Below are 19706 nucleotides of genomic sequence, written 5' to 3'. Positions count from 1 at the left end.
AGAGAGATTTGGTGTCCCGGGGCCTTTGGGGTACCAGAATATATTAGGTAGAAAGTCTGAGACAGTCTTTGGCTGGGGTGACAGCATTACGAGCTATGGACATCCCCAATGCACTTGAGAGTCAGTCACTGTTGGTAATGTTTCTTAGAAGTTAAGGAAAAAGCTTGGCATGGTAGTGCATGTCTTTAATCCCAACACTCAGGAGGCAGAGGCAGAGGCAGTAAGACTATAACTTTGAAAGCAACCTGTGCGATCTTCTATCTAAAAGAAAGTAAAGACTGAATATAAAGGCGAATAAAATTTGAAGACTGGCTGATGTGTTCCAGCATGCTCCCCTTTATAGCAAAAAGCAGCACTGCTCTGGCAGAAGAAGAGTCTCCACCCCAAAGGCAGCGTGGGAAGCCTACTTACCACTCAGCAGGTCTACAAGTTGACCAAACAGAAGCATAGAAACAGTTATATCTACAAGGGACGTACGTGTGTTCCTGAAAAATCAGCAAAAGGTTGCTTTGGAGCAAAATAACGTTTAGCAGCTTCCCCTAATTGCTATTGCTAAAAGGGGGGGTTGCTCTTTGCTCTGAGGTTCCTCCACTTGTAGAGGGGATACAAGGGTGCTACCATTGCCGTGGGCCGCACAGCAGAGAGTTTGAAACTGAGAGGTGTCCAGTAATATTTCCACATTTCATATGAATCAACTCAAGCTGGAAGTGGCAGCACACACAGGGCCCGCACAGATTCAAGCTAGACAAGGTCCTAATTTTATTCTTTCTCTCTCTCCATGGCTAGCTGTGACCAAAGCACGTTAAGACAACACTCTTGGCAGGGCGTGGTAGTGTATGTTTGTAATCCCAGTACCTGGGAGACTGAGGCAGGATTGCAAGCACAAAACCTGACTGAGCTACAGAGAACAAGGGCTTGTCTCAAAACCAAAACCAAACCAACAATGTCCTTTTGCAATGCTTTTCTTCCTGCCTGGATAAAGTATCCTAGTGAACTAGGAATACAGAAAAGCTGGCCAAAAATATGGGCATCAGCATGCAGTATCTTTGAGATACGTTAGAAAAAAAGCAAGGAGCTTCTCTAGTGGTTATTCTGTGATGGCAGCCTTTTGCTGTTATTCCTTCCTCCTATGCCACCCTGAAGCAAAGGGAAATTGAGGCCTGTGCTGCTGTACTCCTCTTGCTTGGCTGGCGTGGTCCTCATGCCTCCTGTGGAACTGGAATCAAATTGTATCATTTAAGAGTGGTTATTCTTAACTTGGTGACTCTTTTGTGTTTATTAGTTTTGTCCCACTGGACATTATTTTAATGGATTTGTTTTTGATGCTATTTTAAAAGAAAAAAAAAGAGTGCTGTCAGGGCATTTAATAGCTGTGCAGAGGTCTACTCTGGTCATTGTGCCCAGCAAAAAGTTGGTGGTGAATACATGAAAGATGGTGATATCACTGTGTCTGTGGTTGCCGAGTGTATCCGGCCATCACTTAAGTGAGTGCTGTATTGTCATAACAGCTCTATAAATACTCTCTTAAGTAAAGAACAATGAACTCATATTCTGGGAGCATTCTACATCGATAATACCAAAAATCATATTTATATATATTTGATCCTTCTAATTCTGAGCCGACCTGCTATAATTGGAGCTGGGGGTGGGGTTCCTAGTGGAATATGCTTGCCCAGCCTGTGTGAAACTCTTGGATCAATTCCTGTCACCACCGAAACTGGACTTCGCTGTTGTACACCTGTAATTCCTGTACTAAGGAGTAGAGACAGAAGGATCAGAAACTCAAGATCATCTTCAGCTGCAAAAGGAGTTCAAGGCCAGCCTGTAATCTATAAGACTTCGTCTAAAACAGTGCACAAGTTCGTTTTGACCATTGGAGTCCCAGAAAGGCCGTTCTGTAAGTTGAAGGACGTATTTAAGTCGCCAAATCCCAAAAGCTTTATCTGAATGCAGGCTTTGCTTTTATTACATGTTTATAAAATCATTTTGAAATTATCATGGTGCTGAAGGCTAGGGTCAAGGACTTTGGGTGTATAGGGGCGTCCTGGACAGGGGCAGAACTCCCTCTTGCAATCTGAGAAGCGTTAAAGTGCACCGATCAGTTACGAAGGACTTCAAAATGTCCTATCTCAGTTTTGAGTTAAAAAAGTTAGATATTTCTTTGGTTTTTTTAGCCTTTCTTAAAAGCAGGGGAGGGGGCATGATCCCTAAAAATGACCCATCAGATGGGCTTTCCTCTGTCATTGAAGAAAAAACAGGAGGAGGGGTCCAAACTGAGCCTGTCCTGCTGAGGACACCTTTCTGCCAACACTTCCTGAGGCCACTGTGTGGCTTGTGAGGTTATAGGCAGTGCTCTCTGTCACTTCCTGAGGCCACTGTGTGGCTTGTGAGGTTATAGGCAGTGCTCCTTCCTGAGGCCACTGTGTGGCTTGCGAGGTTATAGGCAATGTTCTCTGTCACTTACTGTTTTGCAAAGGGTACTTTTGCTGGATTAGTTCTGCCCCTGTGACTCCATTTGTGAGTATATTAGGGGTCTATGGCTGCATAGCAAATTGTCCCCAAATTTAGGAACTTGAAGTAGCAGATGTTATCCCGAAGTCCCTGTTGGATGTTCTGCTTAAACCTGAAGTGAAAGAATCACAGGGAACTGCAGTTACCTCAAGGCAGACTGGGGAGAGGAGTGGAGGCAGGGAGGTGGCTGGATATGGGAGGAAAAGTAGGAACGTAAGTTCAGGAAGGGCACCCTACCTATCATTTTGCGCCATGTTTAGAAGTGATCACTAGGTCCAGCCCACATTCAAGAAGAGAGCATTGTAGTAGGGTAGAGAAAAGAGCCCCTAGGAGACATTAGTGACACTTTGGAAACTGCCAACTACAGCCTCGGTCACTTGCCTCAGAGCCTGGTTCTGACCACCCTTTCCCTACAGCATAGTCTGGGTACAACTCCATGTCGTCCTAATATTCCTTTCTGCTCTCAAGCCAGAAGCCCACCAACATAGATAGCTACCTTAGAGCTTTCTCTTATCAGACCCCGGGTCTTGCCTTTTCATGGCTTTTTTTCTTTTTTCTTTTTTTGAATATAAATTGGGAAATATACAAGAGGGAGGCAAAATCTATAGAGGTACTTACTCTTAACTTTTTATGTATGTGTATGCGTGTGTGCACATGTGCATCTCTGTGTGTGCCTATGGGACACAGTGGACGTCAGGATAAACACAAGTATCAGTGCTTGTCTTCCATCTTGTTTGAGGTAGCCCTGTGGGTTTCCAGCGGTTCCCCGGTCTCATCTCATCTTGACTTTGAAGCCCTGAGATTATAGACACAGGCTAATGGGGCCCAAAGTCAGATCTTCATGCTTGTGTACTAAGTGTTTCACCCTCTGAGCATCTGCCCAGCCCTGGCTACTTATTCTTTTTTTAAAATTGATTTTATTGAGCTCTACATTTTTCTCTGTTCCCCTCCATGGCTCTCCCCTCCCCTTCAACCCTCTCCCATGGACCCCATGCTCCCAATTTACTCAGGAGATTTTGTCTTTTTCTACTTCCCATGTACATTCGATCCATGTATATCTCTCTTAGGGTCCTCATTGTTGTCTAGGTTCTCTGGGATTGTGAATTATAGGCTGGTTTTCTTTGCTTTATTTTGAAAACCCACTTATGAGTGAATACATATGGTAATTGTCTTTCTGGGTCTGAGTTACCTCACCCAATATGTTGTTTTCTAGATCTATCCATTTGCCTGCTAATTTCATGATGTCATTATTTTTTTCTGCTATGTTGCAATGTGTATCAGGATTTTGTTCTTTTAAAGGGCTGAGTAATATTCCCTATGAGAAGAGCAGGTTTTGTGTGTCCATTCATCTTTCAACAGACACTTAGTTTACCTCTACTTTGGGGCTGTTATGAATGTATTTGAATTTTCAGATACAATGTTTTGATCTCTTGCAGGGCAAGAAGTTGCCGTATCACCTTGGGGATGATGCAGAGGAAGGAGAAGTGTCTGACGAGGACAGCGCAGACGAGATTGAAGATGAGTGCAAGTTCAAGCTACATTATGTGAGTTGCAGGCTCAAGGCCCTTTTTGCCCTTCACGAACTCCAGGAAGAAGGCGGCCCCTAGAGTCATTTTGATTTACATTTCCATGATGGTTACGGATGTTGAGCAATTCCTTAAGTGTCTTTTGGCCATTTGTAATTCCTCTGTTGAGGATTCTCTGTTTAGATCTGTACCCCATTTTTTTTTTGGATTGGATTATTTGGTAATTTGATATCTAGTTTCTTGAGTTCTTTATATATTTTGGAAATCAGTCCTCTGTCTGATGTGGGGTTAGTGAAGATCTTTTCCCATTCTGTAGGCTGCCGTTTTGTCTTAATAACCGTATCCTTTGCCTTACAAAAGCTTTTCAGTTTCAGGAGGTTCCATTTATTAGTTGCCGATTTCAGTGTCTGTGATACTGGTGTTATATTTAGGAAGCATTCTCCTGTGCCTATGCCGTCATGGCTACTTCTCACTTTCTCTTCAATGAGGTTCAGTGTAGCTGGCTCTATGTTGAGGTCTTTGATCCATTTGGACTTGAGTTTTGTGCGTGGGGATAGATATGAAGCTATTTACATTCTTCTACATGTTGACATCACATTATGCCAGCACCATTTGTTGAAGATGCTTTCTTTTTTCCATTGTATACTTTTAGCTTCTTGGTCAAAAATCAGGTGTTCATAGGCTTGTGAATTAATATCAGGGTCCTTGATTTGATTCCATTGGTCCACCTGTCTGTTTTAATGCCAATATCAAGCTGTTTTCATTACTGTAGCTCTATATTACAGTTTGATGTCAGGGATGGTGCTGCCTCCAGGAGTTCCTGCATTGTAGAGAATTGTTTTGGCTATTAAGGGTTTTTTTTGTTTTTCCATATGAAGTTGAGTGTTGTTCTGTCAAGATTAGTGAAGAATCTTGCTGGGATTCTGATGGGAATTGCAAAGGCAAACATTTAACTTGGACTGGCTTACATTTGAGAGGTTTAGTCTCTTTCATCCTGGCAGGAAGTGTGGTGGCATGCAGGCACATGATGCCAGAGAAGGAGCTGAGGGTTCTACATCTGCACCTGCAGGGAGCAGGGAGAAAGAGACAGCTGGGCTGGACTCGAACATTTCACCCCTCAAAGCCCACTCCCAGTGACCACCTACTCCAGCAAGATCACGCCTCCTGAGAGTGTCACTCCCTGTAAGCCTATGGGAGCCATTTTCAGTCAAACCACCCTCTTTCCAGGAACAAACCCACCTATTATAATAGGTCCGGGAGTTAAACTGTAGTTGGACTGTCAGTCTTCTTGAGGAACATGAGTAGGTGTGGCCTTCCCTTCCCTACCAAATACTGACTGCCCACTATGGTACTTTAGTCTGGCTTTAGGCCCCAGCCACACCTGGGTCTGCTTTATTAAGGTATAAAACCCTTCACCAAGAAAGTATGCCTTGGCCTCAATGATTCCGAAGCCCTTACTAGAGTGGAACGCTTGGCTGGATGTTTAAGTGGCCACATCCTCAATAAAGTGGCATTTGAAGTTAGCCTTGGGATCTGGACTTTTTCTTACGAGCAACCTCTGTGCAGAAGATCAGTGTTTTGACTCGTGGGAGTGAGGGAGGGGTTGCAGTTTGAACCTGCAGAATTCTAAGGCTCGAAGAAATGCTGTCCCTGTTACTGTCAATGGTCACATGATTTCTGGTGCCACATGATAAGCCCAAAGTAGTGCAGGCTTTACTGTGTAGTTTCATTTCCACAGAAAAGTGGCACTTCGTGGACATCAGAACCATTATTCTGTCCCCAGATACATTTTGTATAATCTCTCCTGATATACACTATTATCCTGAATTCAACAATTACGTTGTTACAACAAGACACTATCTTCTAAATTCCAGTCACTCTGATGCCTCACCTCTGAGGTGGCAGCCGGAACTGCCATTATTTTCAAAGGAGACAAGAACTTAATGACAGCTGAAGTCTTCATAGACATTTCTTTCGTGGCTTTAACATGCTTTGAAAAGGGGAAATGGCGAAGATTCAGCTGGAACAGAATGAAAATTATGATCTGAATTCATCCCTTCCTTCTTAGTGGTTTCTAGTTAAATATCTGTAACTAATAGGTCACAAAACCTACATAGTTTCATAACTGAAAATATAGTAACTATATTAGTTTTTTAAATATATTCTTTTCTAGGCATTTGCTATCTTTGTAACTGGTATCTTCTGATTGTGGATAATTTAAGTCTTATTTAATAAACCCAGCTTTTCTGATTCTCTTTCTTGTGCCTCTAGGTCCTTCAGATCTCTGGGTTACTAGCTGCATAGTCTACCATCTGCGGAGGACGCAGAAGCTGTGCATATTACCTGTGTGGGAAATGCTGTTCTGGGAAACTGGGAGGTGGTAGCTTCAACTACTGTTACCATGACAAATGTAGACATCTATTGTAGTGTGCAATCAAAGCTGATCTAGTTCTTAGGTCCACTTGGCTGTATCAGTTTTTCTATGATCCCACTGAGAGTTTTTTGTGGTACTCGGGGTTGAATCCAGGTAAAGTCAAGTACTTTACCATTGAACTATGTCACCAGGCTTCTTTTGACTTTTTATCTTGGGACACAGCCTCACTTTGTTGCCAAGGCTGGCCTTGAACTTACTGATCCTTTTGAAATAGTTGGGATATCAGCTTACATCACCATGGTTGACAAAATTCTATTTTTTATAAATGTCTATAAATTTATTTATTTTCTATAAATGTCTGGAGTTATGAAATTTCACTGTAGACAGAGTTCTGTGAAAACAGAGTAATATTTGTACCAGGGTTCTCTGCTTATGCCCATAGTCTCCTGGCTGCTTTCTAGGCTCTGGTATGGGATCAATGTTTTAGAATGTGTCTCTACAAAGAGAGTCATGACCATTCATTTGACCTGAGTAGAGTTACAGAGCGCCCCACAGCACTCGGGAGGCAGAGGCAGGCGGATCTCTGTGAGTTCGAGACCAGCCTGGTCTACAGAGCTAGTTCCAGGACAGGCTCCAAAGCCACAGAGAAACCCTGTCTCAAAAAACAAAAAACAAAAAACAAAAAAAAAAAAAAGGCTTTACAGAGACTTTCTTGACATACATTGGAGAAGAAACTGTGTTAACACACACACATACACACACAAAAACACTTAACATTTTCAGTAAAAATATATAAAGTTTTTATGCAACCTTTATTTCTCCATTTTTAGCTCCTTTGAGAAGAGAGAATTTAGAATTTGAGAGTATTTTATTGTAACTAGTCAGTTTATACTCCACTGAGAAGCAGGGAGTTTAATTATCTTATCAATGCAGCAGATTTAAAGATGGTTGATCATATTTCTATAAAAAGTATAGGTTGGTTGTATGAACCAGTCATTACCCACAAAGCCATTTCTATAAAGGAAGTCCTTTATCTCAGCTGTAAGTTAAAAGTACATGGTTAGGTTTATCAGCCATATCTTAATCAGTGTAATACCGAAAGCTTTTTATCCCAGTTCATGGACACCAGACCATAAAGTTTCATGAGCTTATTAAGATAGTTTATGCATTGTCACCCGCTTTTACTGGGCATTTCCTGTTGGAGCTGCGCCCTGTCTGTTGGTGTTAGATGACACTGGGGTGGATAAAACAGATTGAAGTTTCCTGGGGTTTAAACATTAGTGAAAGAGAAAGGAGACAGATAAGAAACAAGGCAAACAAGTAAAATATTTGGTATGTTAGATATACGTGTTAAAGGAAAAAGTTGTGTGTGTGTGTTGAATTTTTAGAGGGGGTGTCTACATAAAACTTTCCTTAAAAGTTACATTTAACTAAAGATCTGAAGAAAAAAAAAGAATTAGCTAGTTTAATATATGGGGAGAACGTTCTAGGCAGCATGAACCCCAAGGCCAAGAGTAGGGCGGGTATAGCGGCTCACCCAACCGAGCAGGATGCAGGCTTTCTCCTAGTCCGTCTGCGGTTCAAACCCCATGACATTTCTTGCTTATGCGATGAATGTCTTCTGCTATGCTTGGCTCGTCTAAGCTTCTGTCCTAAGCTTCTGTCCTGTATTACTTTGTCGCCTCAGCCACAGGGAAAATCTGGCTCATGATATGTAAGCCACAGGGTAAAGCCAGTGTGCTCAATGACCCAAGAATCACAGCTCAGCGACGTAAGGGACAATTTCCTCCCAGCCGTAGTACAGTAATCTAGCAGATTTGATTCCAGGCAGCCCGATCATTATTATTCACAGTTATGGGACCCCCTGTGCCAGGGGGCGGCCTAGACTTCTCGCTCCTGAATTTCAACTCCCTTGGTGATTTTTTTCTCCCTCTGTTGAGCTTTTGAGTTATTTTTCTTAAAACTCTCTCAGTCTGTTTAGCCAGTCTACTGGGCACAAACAGCAGCTCTCTCTTGCATGAAGCTCATCCCACAAACACCAAGCCTACCAGCACCAACTGAGCCCCAGTACAGCCCATTGTACCCCATTATTCTGTACACTATTATCCATTCTGGCCCTCGCTGAACATTTTAATCATTTTCCCCTTCCCACAACTATCGTTGCAACTTCATCATCTTTCCTTCGAGACATCTTAAGAAGACTTGTGAGCGTCGTTAGTCTCAAACATAACAGCATGCATAGAACCGATGAGCTGCCTCTTGGGGCTCTGGGGTCTCACTACTCCTCTGTCCACTCTGAGATGAAATGACACGTGCCAAGCAGCAGGTCATATCCTAGCAACAAGTTACAAGGACTAATGAGGTGGCATGGGAGATTTCAGTTCTTTCTACTCTGTGATACGATTCTGGGACAGAAGAATGTTCTATGAGAAGTAAAGAAAATGGCAGGAGAAGGCTGAAGTGAATGCAGACTGAGCTGAAAAGCAGCTGTTCTTCACCCCATGTCTTCAGGAAATGGGCTTGAAGCTATATAAGGCAATCGAAGGAGCAGCTAATATATTTTCTTCCTGTTGACAAAGTCCAGTACTAAGCAGGGAAGAAAAGGCATTGAGGGATGTAGGGATGGCCCCGTATCTTGTTTTCTGGTTTTGTTTTCAAAGAGAAGTCCCCCGACTTCAGCTGCATAGTGGTATGGCAAGGAGCTTTTAGGGGTGCTAACACCTTTGCCCCAGCCCAGAGATTGTGATACTGGTCCCGGTGTAGCCTGGGAGTCTTGCCCACTGCTCTGGTGACCCCAGTGTCTAGTGTCTCCAGTTCCTTCCTAGACTGGTGTGGGGCAGCCTTCTTTCTGAATGTTGCTATAGGGAAAATGTGCTGGGGGGTGGGGATGAGAATGCATTTGTGATTTATTTATTAATTGATTGATGGATGGATGACAGAGCTTCCTAGATGGCACTCATTCTCTCAGAAAACTGAATCAGGGAGAAACCGCTGCTGACCATGTTAAATTCTCCTCTTCCCACAGCAACCCACTCCCTCCAGCCCAGGGAACAAAAGGACGAGAGACACAGGACTCTCAGCTCCCGTCTCTAGCGCAGCCGCACGTGGCAGATAGGTCTTGAGGTCAGCCGCCTGTCTGAATTGTCTTTCAGCCAGTGCTGTTGGAGTCTGGGACTGAATGCTAACACAGGAATGAAACCTCAGCTGCGGGCTCCTTTGTTCTTTGTGGCTGCAAATCTTGTCGCTATGAAAATCGGAGAAAGGGAAGGAAGAGATCACCAGGCAGGACTCTCATTCCTTTGGCAAATACCCACTTTTAGAGGATGTGAAGGGAATACTAAGTTCTGTGTCAGGCGCTTGTTTTTCCACCAGCCCCAGCCGTCCTGGACTTCGTAGCGTTAGCCCTGCTCTTCTGATGTGCCCACAGTTCAGCTCTTCATCGTGTTCTGCTTCTGCGAGGCCCGGAGCAAGGAAAAGAAGTGGTGTAGGGAGCCCTCTTTGCTTGGCTCTGGCCTTCTAGGTGTTCTAGCGAGCTTTCTCTTTCCATCTCCACAGGTCCTCCCCTCCATGCCCAGGAGCACCTGATCAAATACGCTAGTAGTAAGAGATCTTACAGCACTTCTGTGGGCTCCACTCATGGCCTTAAGTGAAACACACTCCAGTTTCCTGCAGAGAGATTTCAGACGATTTTCCACGTTTTACAATAGGAATGGCGGTTGTTTAGAATGCAAGCCAACTCAGCATCAGCTAGACGCCAAAAATTCATCTCTTTCTGCCTGCCATGGTGTGAAAGAATGGCTGCTGCATGCATTGTTGGAGAAGTGCCCCGGCTTGTCTCTGTGTCAGATTCCTAGGGCCGTTCTCGGATGAGCTTCGGAGTCTTTCCTCGGTCTGTGTCATTACGAGTGGTTCTTGACAAGGTCCTCGTGCGTCCCTTAGAGTGTCGAGTGGTTCAAATAACGTGCCGCTGGAGGCCACTGCTTTGTAAGGTGGCCTGGCACAGAGACGCGCTTGTGCTTGCCAGACAGGCGCACCGTGTTGTTTTGAGCTTTGACTTAATACATTTGACAGGTGCTGTGTTTTCAGCCTGTGCGTTTGCTGCGGTGTTGCACTGGAAAAGGACACCAACTCGATTTTTCTCCACAACATGTGCTCATACTGTGTGTCTGGCACAGTTTCATATCCCCCAATACGTTAAGCTTTATGATTATATTGTCATTATATATGGTGATCTCTGATTTTTGATGTTGATATTCTCATTGGTTTTTAGAGGGGGGGCTTCCATAAACTCACCTAATCTGTCAATATGTGTATTCTGATCTGTTCAATAACTTGCCATTCATTCCTCAGCTCTTTTTTTTTTTTTTCTTTTTTTACGCTTGGGCTTTGCCAATCCCTGATACAGAACAGTATTGAAAGTAGGTTAATCAATGGCCTTACAGTAGCCCCCAGCTGCTCAGGCAAAAGGGAGAGTTGCGAGCCTCTCTCTTTAAATCATAGCTGGAGAGGATGAATCTCAGGGACAAAGAGGCAGACACTGACCAGCCGGAAGGCAATTGTAAATGTGTAATTGTAAATTGTAATTGTTTAGGCATGCTAAACAATTGGCCCAATTGTCAATACAAAGGAAAAGGTGAAGGAGATTAAAGGTGCTACTCCAGTAAACACACAAATGGGAAAAAGTGAAGCCGACCTACAGCTGATAGCGTACAAGGCTTTAGTGGTCTGGATAAAAGATAAACTAACCACAACATTCCTGGATGCTGAAGCCCAAATAAGGGCGAAGTCCTAACTCTCTTCTGTTAAGGATCTTGAGAGGAGAATGTCCTGGGCTTCTGGCGGGCTTGAATTCAGTGCCAAGTGTTCTCAGAAGAGGAGGAGGCCAACAGATGGTACACATAGGCAAAGACCATGTGAAGACACAGGTAGAGAGAGCTGTGCTCTCAGAAGCCAGGGAATACAGGGAGCTGCTGTAAGTGAGGAGAGGCCAGGACCCAGAGCTCCAAAGGGACCGTGACCCTACTTTGCTCCAAACTTTTGCACCCCAGAGTAATGAGAAAATGAATTTGTTTCAAGCTGCTAAATTGGAGTCATTTCCTACAGCTGTCACAGGAAATCGATGGTCTTTTCTTTTAAGATATATTGCTTCATGCTTCTTCAGTCCAAGAAGCTGAATTCCCAAGGCAGGTGGCCTGCCCTCTTCTGTGCCCCGGTGGTACCCCATAGGCCTGACTCATACTGACTTGTTTGAATAGTTCCCCATGGCACCAAGGACTGTGACAGTGGGTTGATCCTTATTAGTATGTGTCACCTAGCATATGGCAGAGATTCGGTACAAGTCTGTTTTAATCAAAATGAGTTTCCCCCCTAAACTCCCTGTGATCTATGCCCCCAGCATCCTTGCCTGTGTACTAATTAATTCCACGGTAACCACTGTGCCTGGATTTTCATCTGCAGACTCCTGGCCCCCTTTGGTGGATGCTTGCGGACTGCTGTTATTCCTAAAGTACTATTTATGCAGAATTCTGACTGCCCCATCTTCTGGCTTTCAAATCCCTTCAGTCCCCAAAGTCCTTGCTTTCCTCTGAACTCCTCCTGCTCTAGGCCATGACTGATCCATTTAAATCCTTTGTTTAGACTGTGTACCGCAGGGAAGCCCTTCCCTTCCTCACTGTCGAACACTTAGCTCTCTGGTCATACCTTGTCTCTGGCACTATCTCTGCTACCCAGGAGGAATGGCGTGTCCTTCCTAGCATCCCTGTGACTGGCGGGCTATGCTTGTTCACTTCTGAACTCCAGTGCAAGCTCTTTGTGTCTCCTTCAGAGCCTGATTCTATCATGGGTGGAATGCATTGTTAATTGGACATTTTAAACACATTCATGTAGGTTTTATAAGTACAGGGAAATGTAGCAATCCACTCTGGCAAAGGTGTTCTTTTTTTTTTAATTTTTTATGTTTATTTTGCCTTGCTCTTATAGGATTTTGTGAAATACATTCAGAAGTAGAGGGTTATCTATTCCGCAGGGGTCAGATAGATGGGCCTCCTAGTAATATTCCCACAATAGTGTGGGAATTGTTCTTGTGGAATGGTACGACTCTCTGCATGCCTGGGGCAGGTTGGTCTTTGGCAACCCGTTGAATAATCTGTGGAGCAGATCTGGACAGAGGGAGAGGCCAAGGCAGTTAAACAGCAGAGGGCAGTGCACACAGCCTGGGGCCACTGCTCTGTGAGAGGACACCGGGGCTGTGTGAGATTCCATGTGAGGTGTTGGCGTTGCTTTGTTTCCCCGAAAGCCTTGAAATCAGTTGTGATTTTTAAAATAATCAAGTCAATATTGTGGACCCGCTAATGATGTCAAGGCGTTGGAGATCAGAAAGAAATTTTGTCTCAGAATTTTCAGCAACCTTGGAAACTCCTTAGCATTTTTTTTGCCTCTCAGTGAAGGAAGTCCATTTTAAAAATAGTACTTTTGCTCAATTGTAACTATATAGGTTTAGAAAGCTTCATCTCCTGAATGTTCCCCTGGCTTGCCCTCTAGGGAAAGCGTGGAGCATCAAGAGGGAATGGTTTAAAATCTTTCCTCACTTACTGGCTACCTCTGTAAACCTCCAACAATTTGCTTAACTTCTCGAGGCCTCAGAATCCACATCATTGAAACGAAGTAGAATAAGACTTTGTGTGAACTGAGCCCAACACACATGTAGCCAGTGAAGGGCAGCTGACCGAGACGGGGGTTTTTGGTGAGGGGGTTCAAAATTGTTCAACGAGTATCTTACTATCTTACAGGTGACCGAGAGATCATGAGATTATAAACTCAGTGTTGTCTTGGGCAGAAGGCATCTTCTACAGGAGTCTGTTTATATTATTTTTTTTTTCAGAGTAATGGGACCACTGAGCACCAGGTAGAATCTTTCATAAGGAAAAAACTGGAATCATTGTTGAGGGAGTCTCAAATTCGAGACAAAGAAGATCCTGACAGTTTCACAGTGAGGGCTCTGCTCAAGGCCACACATGAAGGCTTAAACACCCACCTGAAGCAGGTAAACAATCTCCTCTTGAACTCTCCCCTCGCCAAGGGAAAAAAAAAAAAAACGGACCCTCCTCTTCGGTTTCTAAGCACCTTTTCTTTGTGAAATGCTCCTCAGATGTCTCTGTCTATCCTTGTAAAGTTTGAGCAACAAAATCCTTGGGCAAAGTAAGTGAGGATGTGTGCAACACACTTAGCATTGAACTGGGCACAGAAAGTACCAACGCAGGTCAATGACTTTGATCTCAGATTGCCCGAGACAGCTCTGCTGTGTGCTGTCGACCTGGTGTCCAAAATATGCCCAGTTTCTCTCTTAAATTATCTTAGTTGGGACAATAAGTGACAGGGTCCTCCTACCAATTAATGGACTCTTAGAAGTACCAAAGAACTCACAGGTTAACTGGCTCACTATTCTCCTGTTTACCGGATGAGAAAATGGAGTCAAAGAGAAGGGCCATGGCTTTGGCGATAGTACTGTTTCTCCTAGCTTGGATAAAGTAGTTTCAATTTTATGACCAATGTCCTAATCCATACGCTTTGAACAGTTAGTTCATTGCCTTCATAGGCAATGTACACACATAAAGTAGTCAAGAGTGAGTCAACATCCCCCCATAAGCCCCTGGTTCTTACCCCTCACCAATTTTTGGGTGGGTTTTTATACCAGTCATCTCCCGGGTTCTTCCTTGCCATCTCTTCTGTGAATTACTTTTGATACCATCTGTCTATGGCTTTAGCAGACACTTCTTGCAGTTTCTTTATTTTAAGGGGCTTGCTTACTTAGCTGTGTTCTATTGGTGAGTTTCTCTCTGTTTAGCTGCAGTCCTTGGTGGGTGGGGTCTGCAGGTCTCCCCACAATAAATTTCAGGGACAACAACCCTTTCAACAGGGGACATTTCTGCCCCCACTCCACATGTGGGCTAACACAGGAGGAGACTTGCTCACCATCTCTACCTGGAAAACGAACCAACCCACGTGAGGAGTTTTCAGAGGCTCAAATTTCACTCCCTGGTGCTTGCCACCAGGGAAATGCTTTCAACACACAGATATGCATCACAGTGATTTCCTTAAATAAATGAAAGTGTTATGACTGGCTTTTATTTATAATACTTTAAAATCCCAAACAACGGTGTTTATTGTGAGCATTTTCTATACTTAACAGCTTGGGCTACCTCAAAAACAAAACAAAGAATGATTAATGATGATAATTTTTCTGACACAGTTTTGACACATGTTATACATGAGACTATGGCTATCACACCTAGAATCTACTTCCATCATGCTATTTTGTTTCATGTTTTGTATGTTTAAGATCTTCAGAGATCAGCCCCCAGTGGCTTCACACCTGCCCACTATGCAAGTGAACCATGGCTCGCTTAATCACTCTTTAGACTGAACAGTTGGTTTATTTTTCTTATTGCTGTAACTAATGTCCCTAAATTATCCTACTTATGGACATGAAATTCCAGACAGAGCATCCCTTACAATAGTAGAAAAGGTCTCACCGAAACCCTCAGATAGTGTTAAGTGGCTATTTTCCAAAATTAAAATGCCTCTTAACCAAAAATGATCATCTCCGCTTGGGACATTCAGAGCACCACGTCCTGGGCTTAGGCACACAGTTAATAGGGATGGAAGCCATGGGCTGATGCTGTATTCTGGCATCCCTGACAGTGTACCCTTTCTTTGCATCAGACAGACACAGTCACATTTTAGGTGTCAGAAGTGTGAAGTAGGAAGAAATGAGCCAGGGAAAGAGAAGAGAGGGTCCCTAGGGCACCTGCCAGAGCTAAACAGGACAAAAAGAAAGAAAAATCACTACACTATGCTTTTTATTTACGCAGAACCTGGACGTGAAGGAAAGTGGAAAGAAGTCCCATGGGCGATCGCTGATGAGCAACTTCGGGAAACACAAGGTACGTACATAGTGATGGTCGTTAATGTGTGTTATTCAGTTAATTTAAAGATTCTATAAGTACTAGGGTAACATTGTATTGTAATAACCTTGGGATGGCTGAAGGTTTTGTCAAAAGGACTTCTGAAGGAGAGAAGTTTGAAATTTAAACAACCTTGAAATTTAGAACCGCTATTAATCAAAAGGATCAAAAATCAAGTTGCATTTTAGAGGTTTTTTTTTAAATGCACATATCCAACAAAGGACTCATCTTCTATATACTTGAATCATTTCTACAGGTAAGAAGACAGGCAGTTCGAATTTCCAAAAAAACAAAACCAACCAAAAGTTTAAATGCACCCATTACAAAAGCAGACACCATGGGAAAGAGGCACTTGGCAAGGAAGTGAGGCTCTCCTTTGGAGTTATCTGGTGAAAATTGCATAAAAAGAGCACAGAGACCAAGCGTTTCAGTGCTGAGCAACATGTACTCCCTCTGCTGAGGTACAGAAACCATTGTGGCACACAGTGTGACCATCTCACCTTTTAGCAGCTCCGCTGTTGGGCTTATGACCAGGACAGAAACAACACTTTAACAGTGGCATTTGCAACAGCCCAAATGCTCCTTAACTATAGAACCAACTAAAATGTGGCAAATTCACATCTGCCCTGTTGAACAGCCACAGAAAGAACACAGTTATACCTATGTGCCATGATATGATCTTTCAAGCACGATCTGAGCTAAAGAAGTAAAATTTGGAGTGCATGAAGTGAGAGTATTTAAATTTCAAACCCTGTAAAAATGCTATAGGCTAGAAATCTGGGTAGGTATTAAGGGTCATTGTTACCTTTGAGGGGAAAGTAAGGACCAGTGGGAGGATGTGGAGGATTCTAGGAAGCAGACAGGATTCGACTTCCTCATTGGAGTACTTTCAGTTTGTGGAAACCATCATTTGGTACACATAAAACTGCATACTTGTGCAGATGTATGTGCTACCTCAATAAAGAGGTGAAAATTTTATATAAGATATCAGTCACTGGGCCAGTGAGACGGCTCAGCAGATCCAGTGTGTGGTCTCAAGCCTGGTGACCTGGGTTTCTCATGACCTACCTGGTGGAAAAAGTTCAAGTTGCTCTGACATCCACTTGTGCACCGTGGCATAAGAGTATGAATGTGCATCCACACACACACATGCACACATGAACTAAATGTAATTTTAAAAATTAATAAAGGAGATTGGTTATTAGGTGATGAATGTAACACTATCTGAAGGTTTCAGTGAGACCTTTTCTACTACTGTAAGGGATGCTCTGTCTGGAATTTCATGTCCATAAGTAGGATAATTTAGGGACATTAGTTACAGCGACAAGAAAAATAAACCAACTGTTCAGTCTAAACAGTGATTAAGCGAGCCTTGATACACTTGCATAGTGGGCAGGTGTGAAGCCACTGGGGGCTGATCTCTGAAGATCTTAAACATACAAAACATGGAACAAAACAGCATGATGAAAATAGAGTCTAGGTGTGATAGCCATAATCTCATGTATATCATGTATCAAAACTGTGTCAGAAAAATTATCAACATTAATCATTCTTCGTTTTGTTTTGTTTTTGAGGTAGCATCTTGCTTTGTAGCCCAGGCTGGCCTTACACACCCACTGAACCTTCTGCCTCCACCTCTCAAGAGCTTGGATTACAGATGTGCATCAAAACACTGCCTTTAGTTATTAACTTCTTTTTATGTCTTATAATAAAAATGTATCTTTTGAGGAAAATATTTCAGAAGAATTTCAGCTACCAAAGAGTGAGCATTTTCACACATCTGGTGATAACAGTAGGTTGTCCGTGAGGTTGTTTATGAATTATTTTAGTAAGTACCAGTAATAATTTACATACAAAGTTAAAGTCAGTGGATTACAAAATGGCTTTGTATGTCTCTCATTTAATCATTGAAATAATAATAATAACCCTGTAGAATGGTAGTGTTTACACAATATGTTTAAGGTATGGCAGGAAACCCGATGGGACTTGCAACTTTACCTGCTTGGTGAAAAGCTAACCTAGAATGGAAGTTTGAACAGTAGGGTTTCCGTGTCTGAAGTTCTCAGGATGAAAGCAGTTCTTGAGAAGGTTCAAAGTTGCTCATCACCATCAGTGCCGTGGGCATCTTGTAGCTGGTCTTCAGTTTGGGGGAATGAGAAGATCTGGAAGTTGATGTGACCCTGTGATGACTTGGGGATAGTGTTCATTTCCAGGGTCACGTTCCTCCGATGTCCAAAGTATACCATCCAGACGACTAACCTTGGTAGGAGCTGTATGTTTGGTCTCAAGTTTTTCTGCAATGACTGGGGGCTCCATCATTTGTTATGTTGGGTTTTGTGCAGCCTAATTAATGAGCAGTCTCCAGTGTGAGAATGAACTCCCCCCCCCCCAAGAAAAAAAATCTGTCCAGAAGACGCTAGATTAATTCTGGAGACGTTAAGCTCATGTGCTATGAATAGCAATTTTTATTTTACTTCTAGAATGTAAAATGGGCTATAAACTCAAAAGAGCAGTTTGATTTACATAATAACTATTTGAGGATGTGTTGATGGAAGGTAGAATGGCAGTCATCTGTTTTTTAAAACCAAATTTGCCTTTTATTGCTTATCAATAGTAAGCTTCTATATAAAAGGACATTTTCCCTTATAAGTATTTAAATAGATACTTTAATTTTGGACTTTCTCTTCAAAATACACAAATAATATAATTTTTCTAAGATGTCAGTTTTCTGTGGCTTATTTTGCATTACTAGTGAATATAATGCTATTGATTGTTCTATCTATGCATGATCGCACATGCACAGACACACCTGCACGTGTGTGCGCATGTGTATGAAAATGTAGTCCAATCTCTGTGTTTTGTGAATGTACCTAATGTGGTGCGTTAATAAATTTACTATGACTCTTCCAGCAGAAAACTACAAAGTCACGTTCTAAATCCTATAGTACTGACGACGAGGAAGACATATTTCAGAATCCTGGCAAGGAGGGAGGCCAGCTGTACAGGTAAGAAAGCATCTCCGTGCCTGTTGCTCTGACTTCCATGGCCTCTCCATCCTGTGGTCCTAGCTGTTTAGTTGTGCGTGTCTGGAGACTGGGAGGGGTCACAAGGGAAGGTCCTGGAGTGAAATGTGAAGACCAAGGTAGAGATACTGTGTGGAGGGAACGCGGCGTCAGTGAGGTGCTGAACACAGGCTAGTGGCAGCAGTTGTTAGGGAAAGGTGTCTTCAGAGAAGGGGAGGGCTATGCAGATGTCGGACTGGCAGAGCGCTAGAAGGACAGGATAAGCACATGGCTGGAGCAGACAACAGGTATTACTCGTCCACCAGCCATCGTAAATACTGAGCAAGGTGACCTTTCCATCTTGTAGGGTCACGAAAGGAGTAAAGGAATTAAATTGCACGGTAGATCCCAACCCCATTAAAGAAATGCTCAAAACTATTAGCTCCTATTTTATTATTATTATTATTTTGTTGTTGTTTTTTTTTCGAGACAGGGTTTCTCTGTGGTTTTGGAGCCTGTCCTGGAACTAGCTCTTGTAGACCAGGCTGGTCTCAAACTCACATAGATCCGCCTGCCTCTGCCTCCCACGTGCTGGGATTAAAGGTGTGTGCCACCACCTCCGGGCTCTATTTTATTATTTTTAACAACTTTACACATATACAATGTATCATGGTTGTATCTACCCATTATTACCCTCTCTTGTTCCTTTCCTGATCCTGCTCACTTACGTCTTCCCAGCATGGCCTCCTCCTCCTCCCTTCATATCTTTGTTTTGGACCCACTGAGATGAAATAGGGTTAGGGTTGTAGGAAGCTGCTTGTTTGTTCCTGGCCACCCAGACTCCTGAAATAATCACACAGAAATCTATATTATTTATAATACTTGAATTTTACCTTTATTTCTTTATTAATTAAACCTGTTCTTTAACAATTCCATTCACGTATATAATGAATTCTGTGCTCTGGCTCCCTACGCTCCCTCTCTTATCTTCCTTCCACCCCCATCTGCTCTCCCTTCTCCCTATAAATCTCCTTCCCACATTTGTATCCTTTTGTTTTGTGATCTGCTGAGTTTAAACAGGCCCATCTGGATGATCAAGGGTTTAGAAGTAGCCATCGGAACCCAGTGGGCTCACTAACGGGTACAGACCGAAGACAATGACTCCTCCCCTAGAATCTATTAGTAGCCATAGTTCAACAGGGAGTGGTAAGACCCCCACAAGCCCCTCCCTCATCCATGATTGACTGTTGACCAGGCCAGTCTTGTGCAGTCTCAGTGCAGATACTCTCTGCTGCTGCTGCTGCTGATGGTGATGATGGTGATGGTGATG

At 43.1% G+C, this 19706-nt stretch overlaps 1 protein-coding gene across 10 annotated transcripts in view; it reads left to right on the top strand.

Moving 5' to 3' along the window:
* Positions 1-19706, top strand: part of Plch1 (phospholipase C eta 1) — a 192468-nt gene that overhangs the window by 147702 nt on the left and 25060 nt on the right. For 7 of the 10 annotated variants that reach the window (XM_026781652.1, XM_026781745.1, XM_026781706.1 and 4 more), the window contains 4 exons: positions 3948-4055; positions 13292-13453; positions 15282-15353; positions 18285-18379. In XM_026781652.1, coding sequence (XP_026637453.1) covers positions 3948-4055; positions 13292-13453; positions 15282-15353; positions 18285-18379 — 437 coding nt within the window. The remainder of the gene's footprint in view (positions 1-3947; positions 4056-13291; positions 13454-15281; positions 15354-18284; positions 18380-19706) is intronic. The other 3 variants (XM_026781774.1, XM_026781750.1, XM_026781683.1) reach the window with 1 other exon arrangement.

The sequence above is a fragment of the Microtus ochrogaster genome, chromosome 1 (assembly GCF_000317375.1).
Source record: "Microtus ochrogaster isolate Prairie Vole_2 chromosome 1, MicOch1.0, whole genome shotgun sequence".
NCBI classification, from domain to species: Eukaryota; Metazoa; Chordata; class Mammalia; order Rodentia; family Cricetidae; genus Microtus; species Microtus ochrogaster.
Note: the sequence above shows the minus strand (reverse complement) of the source record. Positions and strands in the feature narration are given on the sequence as shown.